This window comes from Equus asinus, chromosome 5, assembly GCF_041296235.1.
Source record: "Equus asinus isolate D_3611 breed Donkey chromosome 5, EquAss-T2T_v2, whole genome shotgun sequence".
Taxonomy (NCBI): domain Eukaryota; kingdom Metazoa; phylum Chordata; class Mammalia; order Perissodactyla; family Equidae; genus Equus; species Equus asinus.
The window spans coordinates 2,965,028-2,977,873 of NC_091794.1; the positions used below are offsets into that span (position 1 = coordinate 2,965,028).

Below are 12,846 nucleotides of genomic sequence, written 5' to 3' on the forward strand. Positions count from 1 at the left end.
GGAAAAGGGAAACAAACAGAATATTTGACCCTTTGATAGGTGCCGTTCAGTAACTACTTCCTGAGGACCCCACTCCCACCTCACTCGTCTTCACTTTAAAGCTCCAGCCAAAGGACAGTCTTAGGAAGAGGGATTTTTTAAATTCTCTCCTGGCTCAAATACATGCCTGACAGTGTATGTCTTTAAATGTGTATGTCTTTAAATGTGTATGTATGCGTGACATAGAAAGAAATGATTGGAAAACAGTGAATTTCAATTTTAAGGATTTAAGGGAAAATGACCCAAAAAGCTAGAAGTGTGATGATAGTCTTATTTTCTCTTCTAGATATTAAGCACCGCCGAATACCAATCTTATTCTTTGCAAACAAAATGGATCTTAGAGATGCAGTGACATCTGTAAAAGTGTCTCAATTGCTGTGTTTAGAGAACATCAAAGATAAACCATGGCATATTTGGTAAAGTTTTATATTTACTTTTCATTTTATCATTCTGGAAAAAAATCTCCAAACTTCAGTTTTTCTTTTTCAAGCTCATTTTATAAGTGACCTAACATGGCAGGATGTAAGCTAAAGATTTTGTTTTATAGAATTGCAGCAATATGGGTATTCATGAATATATTACTGGTAAAACCTTCTCAAATCTTTTTGGGCAAAAAGTTTAAAAAGTAATTTTAAAGTTTAGTTAGTTTAGTTTTGTAGTTTAGTAGTTTAGTTTTAAAGCTACTCTTTAAAAGAGTAACTTAGTGTACACACTCACCTCACTCCAGCCTCGCTGATTTCCTTCTGCGTGTTGATCGCATCACCAGCCATGATCCCTCACAGGGCATTTGCATGTCTTACTCCCTTCATCCGAATCGTTCTCCAAAATAATTCTCCTGGCTTCCTCTTGCTCTTCCTTTAGGAGAGAGACCTTTCCTGAGAGCTCTCTAAAATATCGCTGTATCTTACCCCCGTCTCTTGTTTTTTCCTTACTTTGCTTTATTTTTCTGTTGCCATGTGCCCTCTTCTTTTCTCTGTTTTTTTGTTTTATAGTCTGTCTTCCTAGACTAATGCATTAGCGCCATGAGAGCTGGGATTTTAGTGGTTTTGTTCACTCTGTACCCCTGGAATAGTAATAGTACCTGGTCCTCAGTAGGTACACAATAAATATTTGTTCATATGAATAAATAGAAATTGAAATATTAATCTTATTTGAACATACTAATAAGGTTGAACTCTTAAATAATTACTGTCTGAAATTATTACACATTGTTTATTCCAAAAGCAGTTTCTTACTAATATCCTTAACTCCAGGATTCCTTTCTACCAAAATGTTCTAGCAAGGATAACCAGAAGTTATATATTAGGCACTATTTTAGTGCCTACGACTACCTCATATTAAGCTCCCTTCTATCCACCCACCCACCTCCCCTGCTGCAAGATGTCCTTCTCCTGCCAGTTTTCCCCTTTTTATAAGAAGGTATCTGTGGAGAAAGGCTCAACACAGGCAGAGAAATCCAGTGTCTCTGGACGGAGAAACAGAGAATGAAGGAAATAGTAGGACTCAGAAAAGAACTTTAGGAGCTCCCCTTGGTGCTGAAAGAGTAATAGAAGCACGCCTGAGGAAGCCCTGAAACTCGGTCCTCAAGGCCTGCAGCACCTCTGCTCAGGAGTGAAACACGGCACATGTCAAGTAAAACCCTCCTGACTTTGGAATCAGAGGAAAAGTCAGTGTTTACTAAATGGTTCTTGAGTTGAAATTTGAGGTTCTGTATTTGGTTGGTAAAGATAGGAGGGATTTTGGGTAGAGAAATATCTTAAGTTAGTGCTTTTGTATTTCTCTAAATCATATCTAAATTGATGTCTAAAGTAGGATAATTTTTAATTTTTGCACTGTATTAAGTATCGTGACTAAGGATATACAACACACAAAACATGGGTCTAATTAGTAAAAGATGCAGTCCTGCTTTTAATTTTGTAGTAGAAATTAATTTTGCAAATGTAAAAGTCTTTCCACTTAAAATAATTAGCAATTGAATTTTAACAGCTTTATTTATTCAGTTGTGACATATGAGGATATGGAATATTATATTGCCAGTTTCTGTATTTTCTGTGTAACTTATAGAAGAACACCAAGTATTTGTTTTAAATTTGTCTGTAATTTTGACTTCTCCTTAATTCAAACTGGACATCTCACTGAGTTCCAGTTAGTGTTTCATTTGTTACATTTGTTCTTTATTTTTCACAATGTTCTTTAAAGCGTCTATAAAATTGAAAATACATTATCCTTCTTTTCCTGTGTTAGAGATAAACGTAGTGCTCAGTGATACAGAGATAAAATACTGCATCTCTCTTGGCTTAGGTACAAGTAAATTTACTGGGCAATAAGGAAAAGATCATAGAGAAGTATAGTCTGGAAAATTAAAGGAAAATTTTTGTGGTTTGTCTTTGACCATTGTACTAAACATATAGTCAACTCTGATTTTCAGGGTCTGTGTTCTTGTTCCTCCTGTGTGTTTTTTGACTCTGTCTCTGGCGTGATAAGTATATCTGTTTGCTTATTTACTGTCTTGTGAGGGAGACACATAATAAAACAGGTAAATAGATGTATAAAATGTCAACTGGGAGGATGAAGAAAATAAAGTAGGGTAATAAGAGAAAGAATAAGGAGAGGTGCTTCCTCTCTGAGCTCTGGCTGAAGTCAGGGAGCCATTCAGGCTAAGGTTTGGAGGGATAGCTTTCCGGATAGACAGACCAGCAAGTGCCTGGTTGTGTTCCAGGAAGAGCGAGCAGTCCAGGCTGGCCGGAGCAGAGACACGTAGGGGGAAATTGCAGGAGAGGAGGCCACTGAGGAATAACAGGGGCTATTATCACATAGGCTTTTATTCTAGTTACAGGTCTTATGAAAGGAAAGGTAGGACGCAAACACTTGGGAATTATTAGGAAAAGGTAAAGGGTTTTGAGTAGGGTAGTGACACCTCCACCAAAGGGCAAGGATTCCTTCATTGTGGTACTTGCTTGGGATTATAGGTGTGTGATCAAATCAATACATTGAACTTTCCTGATTTAAGTATTTCAGTTACTGATGTTTTGCTATTGATAAGGATAATCCATAGTTTGCTTTGAATAATTGTATATCTCATCCTGTTTGTTTCTGTCTTACTGTTTTAAATTACTGTGGTAAGTCATATTCTTAGTCTAATAAGTAATTCCTTGGAAGTAATTTCTGTTTGGGTTAGAATCACATTAACCCTTTTAGATAATTCAGTACATTTTAAAATCACGCATGAGCACACTAAAAGGAACCTAATCAGAAAAATCTGTGTGTGTGTACTAATTGATACTATGTGATTATATTTTGAAAGGAAATGACTAGATCAGTAACATGTAAGAAATTATTAGTCTGCACCTTTGAAAAAGATTATTTGCTACTCTAGAAATCCTCTGCATTTTATTATTTTAGTTTATATAACTTAGTTGTGATTATTTATAGAATAATATCACCAATATAAAATAAGGAGTTAAGTTTACTCTCTTAAGAATGGAAAGACAATGAAAAGACCCTGTTTTAGGTTTTTTATATACATATCTCAAATATTTAATTCTCAACATAACCGTATGAGACCAATGGTATTATTCCCCCGTTTTACAGTTGCTAAAAGTAGAGACAAAACAGGTAAATAACCTATCCAGGTTCCTGAAGCCAATAAATATAAAATTACAATTGAAATCTACTGGGATTTTTTATTCTAACAGTTTATACCCTATCGATATCAAATTCCATTTCAAATAAGGTCACTCCATCCTATGGCTAAATTACAACCTAAGTCAACCATTTCTAATAAATAAATGCTGTTGAGTCATTGGGGCTGGGCAAAGTAGGGTGGTGGACTCAATAAAACGTCCCCACTGGGAAGATGACTCAATATGTTTCCTTAATGTCGGTCTGTGTAATATTCCTAGAACAATAACTTTTTAGTGATAGACTTTTCCAAATGTTCTACAAATTATGTCCATACAAACGTCAATACAAACGGTGAATAATTTTCTCAAGTCTTGCTCCTGAGCACTCAGACTTTTATTTCCTGTGTATATTCAGTTTCAGTGCGTAACTAGTTATGCTCAGATATGTTACTAGAATATATTAATTTGCCATATGGCAAAATTGTAATTATGTATTCTTATAGTTGTATAATGTAATGAAATGGATGTATTTCTTATGGATTTTATTTCAGTGCTAGTGATGCCCTAAAAGGAGAAGGATTGCAAGAAGGTGTAGACTGGCTTCAAGGTACATCCCAAAATACTGTGCATCTGCAGCCTTGATTTGCTTTCCGTTCACATTTTTCTTTTCTCTTTAACATTTTATTTTTGTTATATCATTGCCTTTTTTCCTCTTGTTTCCATTTATTTCTGCTGTCAGAAAAAACAATACAGTAAGTATTCCATACTTTGCTCCATTTACTTCTATTACATTTTTCTAAAGGATTTATTGAAATAAAGTGTTTGCATCTTTACAATCAATATATATGACAACTCTAGAAAATAATTTTTATTTATGGCAACAAATTTCTATCAGATCTAGTAATAGAAGCACATTTGAAGTTTTGCACTAATTTTTGGCCTTACTATCAATAACTGAAAATAAGTCTGCATGGCATGTCTCTTAAGACTCATGCCGTACTCATATCGAGCTCCATTTATACATAGCATGCTCACACAACTTTTAACACTCAAGCCTAGTATGATCAATACTGGTATTCTGTTGGTGTTTTGTATATTGCAGTTCTCTTTGTTATTCATCAAAATAGCCATCCTAGCTTGGTACAGGCTTAGTATATCAGGGAATAAATTAAGATATGTCATTTTCTCTAAATGCGTTGTCTACTAGCCACAGGAACAGCTTAAAGCACAATGACCCACAAAGAGCAATAGATGTGAATGAACCCAAGTTCCATAGGTCCTTCTTATTAGAGGACCCTGACGGTCAGGCCAAAAAATTTTCATTTGTGAGCAGAACAATTGAGAATTATTCCTATTAGGAATCTCCCTGCCCTGAACAAGAGTGAATAACAAAATATTATAAATTCTAGTTGTAGTCTTGTGGCTATAAATTTAATTTCTCCTACACTAACCTTTTAATGCCAGTTATGTGTGATTTTTTTTATCTTCCTCATGTCACGGTGGATCTAAGAGTAGCCTGCTTGCCCACACATAGAGAGACATAGTATTTCTTTGGCTCAAAGCACTAAATGTACATCTGATAAATATTTGTATGTGTTATTGGTAAAATATGGTATTTTAGTTATCTGCACAGACTATTGTATTTCTTTCTCTGTGTATTTATGTAGTCATCATGACATTTATCATTAAACTGCAAAGAGCATTCTAGTCATATTTTACAATTAAATGAAACTTAATTGAAAACCTCTAGTGCTGGGATTTTTGTGTGAACACACCAACTTAGTTTCTTAGACTGTGGTGAAGAAGTGGTCAAAGTTATGAGATTGGTTTTCACATAAAACAGATTACAAAGGAACATTCCAGAAAGACACTAGAAGCATATTTTCAGCCTTGATTTTCTATTTTACAAGTGCCTGTTATTGCTCACAGTGAAGATACAGCATGGATGTAGGTTTCTAATCCAGATTTTAAATTGTAGCTCTTCCCTTTTTTCTTTTCTGGCTATATTTTGTCTGTAACAGTGAGGCCACTAGGTGTCAGGAATGATCCAGCATCTCAGTGCCATTGCCCACGCTGGTGTTACCTAATTTTTGTGTCTGACTTTTCTGATCTATTATCTTCGCATCTTACTTCCCAAGTCTTTGTAAGGAGATACCTTACTAGAAGTATTTTTGTGTCCTTGTGTTACCATATTGTTTTACATAAGCTTTACGGCAGCTCTCTGCAGGGTGAGTGGTACTACCCCATTTCATGTAGGCAACACAGGATGGTAGTTTAAAGCACTTGGGCTTTTGAGTCCAGCAGATTTATTCCACTACTTATTAATCATTAACCAACATCTATTCTTAGCTTGTGCAGATAATTTTCTTAATTTGTTAATTAAATAAAATATCAAAAATTGTTGTACAGATTAAATAAAACACTGTATGTGGTAAAGTGCCTAGTATAAGAAAATACTCAGTAAATGTTAAATTTACTCTTTTACCTAACTGCTCTATTTGGCAAAGGAGAAAACTTAGTACATAGATTAAAAAATGTATCAATTTGGTTTTGAATATGAAGTCCTTTTTTTGTATGTCCTGTGTAATAGTAAATAGTTTACATTTTGATGCTCCTGAACTGTGTCTCTGGATTTGAAAAGAGGTAAAAACCTATTTTGCAAAATAAGTAGCAGTAAATATAGGAGACAAGTCCTATAAATCAATTTTATTTATATAAATATTTATTTAAATACATTTATTTATTTACATAAATTTTCGGACCAATTTAACCTTATTATTTTAAGGTTGAAAAATTTGGGGTAAAATATTAAATGTCACATTTTGTGCCATGATTCCATTCTCTTTTGGAAGGATTCCCAACAATTACCTATGTATTACAGCCCAAAGACAAGAAAAAACCCTTGAGTAGACTATGAAGTATTCTTTAAAACACCAGAGAATATACAGAAACCGTCACAGAGGTATAAGCTGTCATCTAGCTCTGAAACTTTCAAATGAGATATTTATAAAAAGAAATCCTCCCACATGACTAATGAAATATTCATTTCATCACTTCATCTGTATGGAAAAAGTTAATAATGCTTCCAGGTTTTAATATAAGACTTATAAATTATACAAATGGATATTCCAGTGAAAGATAGAGAATTGAACACAGGGTTTAGTTTCATCCTCTCCTCAAATCTCACTAACGTTAAAGGGACTTTTGTTTAAAGACATTAACCCACGAAGGCAAAGAATGGGAGTGACAAAAATGGCAACCAAATTTTGGAAGCTGGATATCTCATGAATGTCAAATGACTTAACAGACCCAAGAAAGCTAAATTCGAAGCTAGTGCTGTGGAAAGCTGGTAATCATCCTCATTCACACTGCACATGCTCTCAAAGTCTCAGATATGGATGGAAATTGGACATAAAAATGAGGTGGGGCTTAAGAGAAGACACATACACATCCTTGCCCCTAAAGAAGACTCAAGGTTCTTTCTCTGCAGAAAGTCAAACAGCGTGTCTCTCTGAACTGGAGAACACTAGGCACCACTGTGTGTGGTAGTGCTGAATTGAAAATGAGGAACAACTGGAAATTTCCATACTGAATATCGTAACCTCTTCTGCCTTCTTCTACTTCTCCCAGAAGACCCTGGCAGTAGGCAGGACACAGAAAGGCATCTTTGAGGAACAAGATCTCAACCTAAGAAAAGACCTAAAGGTATTAACATCCAAGATTCCCAAGGAAATGGCTTAACTAGATACTCTAGAATGAAGACCACATATGAGAATATGGCAAAGGATCACCAGCCGTTTGAGGACCAAAACATTATGAATTATGGAACATAAACAAAAACAGGTTAGAGGAAGTAGAATTTATTTAGGGTAACATTTCAAAACAACTATTAGAGAATCCTCAAACAGATAAGAGAAGACATTACTTTCATGAGTATGACCAGGGTACTGCTTGAGAAGGGTTAAGAGGCTTGAGAGAAAGAATAAGAAAATGAGTTCTTGGAAAATATTAAGAGAATAGTAGAAATAGAAAACTCAATAGAAAGATGATAAAATAGATGCAGTTTCTCAGAAAGTGGAGCAAAAACACAAAGAATAGAAAATTGGAAAGAAAAAATAAGAAAAGGGTCATGTTTAGGAGGCTCAATTTCCAAAGAATAGGAATTTCAGAAAGAGAAAACAGAGGGGAGAAAATCATCAAATAAATCATCAAACGGTATTTTCCAGAGCTGCATGATGAGCTTTTAGCTGAAAGACCTCTTGAGGGCCCAATGCATTGTATGAAAATATTGCCACACCAAGGGGCATCATTATTACAATTCACCACAGAAGACAATGGAAGATTCTACAAGCTTCCTGAGAAGAAAATAAGAGGTTTCATGCAGAGGATAAGGAAACAGAATAGTGTCAAACTTCTCAAGGGCAGCACTTGGAAGCTGTAAGATAATTGGGCAATGCCTGGAAAAGTCTAAGGAGAAAATAATGGGATTATGTTCTTAGGCAGTTTCAGTGTATTGTGACTACAGAATTAAGACGCCTTCAACCATGTAAAGTCTCAAGAATTTACTTCCTATACCTTTTACTAAGGTAGCCACTGAGAGGCGTACTCCTCAAAAACAAGAGAATAAACCAAGAAGAAAAAATAGGGGAGCATGGAACACGAAAACCAGCCCAAGAGAGTGGGGGGAGAAATACCCAGGATGATAATGGAGATCCTGGAATGATCGTGGAAGTTCTCACATGAATAACTGGGCAAGCACAGAGAACAACTGGTCCGGATTTGGAAGACCAAGGAGAAAGTGAAGTTGATAGACTATGTGATGTGCTTCATAATAATAAAGGTTTAAACAATGTGGGAGTTGTGGGGTTGAATTAGTGTTAAGTACATTAAAAAAAACTAAGCAGAGAGGCAGCGTTGAGGATGAGGAGCGATTATTAACTCCAGGGAAAACAGAATGTGGTAGAGGGAAGGAGGAGTGGCTGGGGCGGCCCACCTGTCTCGGCTGTGAAGAGCTCTCGAGCCATCACGTTGCAGATGACTAGACAACTGTCAAAGGGAGCGTGGGAGCACTCTGCGGGTGCAGATGGGCAGCAGAGAGTGTGAGAGCTGGAGGCTCCTATTACAGTGAAGGAACTGCTATTTCAAGAAGTAATAATCGGGGGCCGGCCTGGGGGCCCAGTGGTTAAGTTCGCACATTCCGCATCAACAGCCCACGGTTTGCCGATTCGGATCCCAGGTACGGATGTGGCACCGCTTGGCAAGCTGTGCTGTGGTCGGCATCCCACGTATAAAGTAAAGGAAGATGGGCATGGATGTTGGCTCGGGGCCAGTCTTCCTTGGCAAAAAGAGGAGGATTGGCGGTAGTTAGCTCAGGACTAATCTTCCTCAAAAAAACAAAAAAGTAATAATAAAAGTATATTATTTAGAGATAAAGAGGTAGTCACCCAACAGGAAGTTGGAAGTAGTTGCCTCTGAAAGGAGAAAGAGGAGACGAGGCTAGGGACTGCTGTTTTTCATACAAGAATTAGTTGACTCAACACTGTGCATGTACAACTTGATGAAAGTAAAAACTGTAGTATGAATTGTGCTTTTAAAGAAACAGGTGTATGCATAGGTTTCTACCATGTTCTTAGAGATTTGTCTCGGATTATTTTAGAACCTAGATTTTACTGTGTAGAGACTGATAACTTTTTGTTTGTTTGTTTTTTGTTATCAGATCAGATCCAGGCTGTGAAGACATGAAAAGATAGTATTTGGAAACCTCAGCAATTTTCAATTCAAAGAATATATCTTAAGGCAAACTAAATACTTTAAACTTTTTAAAAGATATCTGTGCATTTAAGAATACTGTATAATCATCATCTTGCATTTATGGACTCAATGAGCTTTTTTAAGAACATAGGACTTCAGGTATGCTAATGTGGCCATTAATTTTATGAAGACTAAATCTTGTCTCAGAAGGGCTCCCAGAATTATCAGCTTCTTGGTAAAAGTCTACATTTGTTTGTAATTAGAATGTTTAAAGGTTAGAGTTATAAGCCACCTCAGTCTCATCATGACTTGTGATATCTTTAATGCGTTTTATTTTGTAAATTGTCTATCTTCTAAAAATTTATGGTATGACCTTGCAGTATGATTGTGCTTGTGAAAAAGAACCTTAAATATTTATAAGGGACCATGGGTAATTAATATATATTAAATTTTTACTGTGTGTCACCATCAATGAAACGTAAAATGTAATGTACCAACTAGTGTTCTTTATTTATGCTGAAAAGAATAATGCTGTGTTAATATGGCATTTGGTGTTTTACTGTCCAGCATTTGTAAATTATCTGACACCAAGTTAAGCTGTATTTATTTACCCAGTGACTCTTGCACATCTCTATACTGGTACTAGTCTGGCATTGTCCTAGGCAGTGGTGACACAAGGTAAATAAGACATATTCCTCATCCTCAGAGAACTTAAAAGTTAATGAGGGAGAATTTTAGAACATTTTCATACATAGTATCTAATTTTATTTCATTGGCTGAATGAAAACATTGCATTTTAAGATTAAGAAGTATAAAAATGAATTAATGTGTGATTTTTCAATAATTATTATAACCAACTTCTTTTTTCTTCTTTAAAATGCCTCCAGTAAACTGAAATTTCCAGTTTTGCTAAGTGGAAGTTAACAAAAGTTTGCTAAACTCCAGTGCTTTGTTAAAATAGGTTGTGACTCACCAAATTGTGTTTTCCCTGAGCATAAACTGCTCCAAAAATATCTGTTAGAATTTTAGACATGTATCAGGCATTTACGGTACGCAAATCTTACTTCCCACAACTTAGAGACCACTTCTAATTGTGAACTCTAAGCAGAAGCTTTCATTTTAAATTAATCACTGGGAAGCAGTGTATAGAGCAATGGTGTCAATGCTGAAAAACATTGTATATGAAGAAAACCTGGAATATACAATCTGTAACATCTTAAACATCCTTAGCTGTGAAAATGATAAAAACAGAAGGCAAAAGGTAAGTGAGTAATACAGATGTGTTATAGTAACTGCAGTAGTGGAATGTTTCACAAAGATTTGAATAAAATAATTTTAAAACTGTAAAAGTTCAATATAATCCAGTTTCTCTTAGTCCAGAAATCCCTAGAATTTAGCAAATTGAAAGTTATCCAGAATATTCCAGTGGTGCAGCATTTTAGCTAGTTTGCCAGCTTCTCATACATTGTTTTGATGTGGATACAAAGTGAGGCTCATTAATCCAGAGTTGCCTCAGATATAAAAAGAACATGATGATGAAAGCACTGAATGTAACTTAACAAAAAACTGATATACTGTATTTTACGAGGATGGAGAAAGGGGTGTTTTAAGAGAATTCAAATCCTCATCTACCATTGGGAACATAACAATAATAATAGCTGTCATCTATGATCACTGTATTTTAAGCAGGATATTATTACACATAGGGGATTTTGCATCATTTAATCCTTAGGGTAACCCTATGTGGTAGGTTCTACTATTGGTGTTTATAGACAAGCAAACTGAGGCTAAAGAAGTTATTTGCTGAAGGTCACAGAGCTAGTAAAACGTGGTGCTGGGATTCACAATCAAACAACCTGTTGAAAACGGATGATTGACGAGACCAGAGTCTTACAGGTAGAAGCACGGAGCTGTCTGCCGGGAGAGTGGCTGAAAGGACGGAAGAGGCTCTCGCTGGTGCCGACCGGCCGGCGGCGGGAGGAGGTCAGAGACGGGGCTACTGCTTGTGTCGTTTGGCTTCTTTTAAGTCTAGTAACACTGCAAGCTTTAAACTCTGGGCATAAATGAGTATGATGACAATAATTCTTACAGCTGTGTTGACACTAAGTTAACTAGTATTCTGCTCATTGACCACAGTACCTCATACCTATGCAAAGAAAAGAGAGAAACGTACTGACTTTGTCCTTTGTGTCCGTGATTCCAAGTCTCTTTTACAGTCTATAAACATCCATTCCTGTCCTACCTTTTCATGCAGAGATCATGTAGAAGCAGGTTGGGCTGTAGTGGTCCCACGGTACCGTGTAAGTGTGTATACGCTGAAGTTATTGCATTCATAATTAACATATTATGCAATTAGAATTTATTGCATTAAAGCTGAAGCAAGTGTTTTTTCATGTTTAGACATCACTGTGTTACAAAGTTTAATTCATTAAGCTCTACCTTTCACTATAACACATGATAAAATGTTGTATGTTTTGCATTTAAATATTTACATGTGGCCCTATTCAGCCTGTGCCTTGTAAATCTCAAAAGGGCTGAGTTGTATATATTTATTTTTCATTTACAGGTTGTCTGCTAAAAATTATGAATTATGTCCTGATTGCTTAAGTTATATTTTTCCTTTAGAATTTTTGGCACACTACATTGTAATTTCCATAAATATATGCAATTACTCTTGAGAGTACTTAACGCAAATACATCCTGCATGTAACTGGTACATTAAAATACTGTAGTATTTTAACTGATTTTGTGCATATTTTCTGCTTTCTGATGATTTTCTCTTCTTAGTTTAAAAAATAAATAAAATTGATACTAAAAGTTGACTTAAATGAATGTTAAAATAGGTTTGTCCATTCTCTGGCTGGAGAAAAATACTATAATGACACATGGTTGTTGTGCTTAATTGAACGTTTCAGGTAACTTAGTACGTTTTCGTAGTGATGCTCCTGCTGGGGTTTGCAAGGACTGACTCAGGACCATTACTGACTCTTCCCTCTCCTCACACGAATTTGATGCCATACCTGAAGGCTTCACCAACATGTAGTATTAAACTTTTTTCTAGTGGCTTAAAATAAACCAGGAAGGACAAATTAAATCCTTCTCCAAATTTCAAGTCACAAGTAATGCTAGAAGTCATAGAAGAATAGTAGGTATTTTGAAAATAAAGTTTGGTTAGAAACACAGTAGTAGTAATAAACATTCTTAGAGCTTTCTTCACGTGCAGCCGCCTCCTAAGCACTTTACTGTGTTAGCTCATCGGCCCTCCTCAACGCCAACGTGCAGCCGCCTCCTAAGCACTTTACTGTGTTAGCTCATCGGCCCTCCTCAACGCCGTGGGGAAGATGCTCTTACCTCCATTGTATAGATCAGGGCTCAGCAGACTGCCAGTCTGTTTGGGTAAGGCCCTTGAGCTAGTAATGATTTTACATTTTTA

At 36.0% G+C, this 12,846-nt stretch overlaps 1 protein-coding gene across 1 annotated transcript in view; it reads left to right on the forward strand.

The window, feature by feature from the left end:
* ARL6 (ARF like GTPase 6) overlaps positions 1–12,153 on the forward strand; it is a 38,885-nt gene extending 26,732 nt beyond the window's left edge. Inside the window, exons 6-8 of the mRNA XM_014864088.3 lie at positions 326–455; positions 4,214–4,269; positions 9,379–12,153. Of these exons, the coding sequence (XP_014719574.1) occupies positions 326–455; positions 4,214–4,269; positions 9,379–9,404 (212 nt within the window). The 3' untranslated portion in view covers positions 9,405–12,153. The remainder of the gene's footprint in view (positions 1–325; positions 456–4,213; positions 4,270–9,378) is intronic.
* Positions 12,154–12,846: the final 693 nt, after the last annotated feature.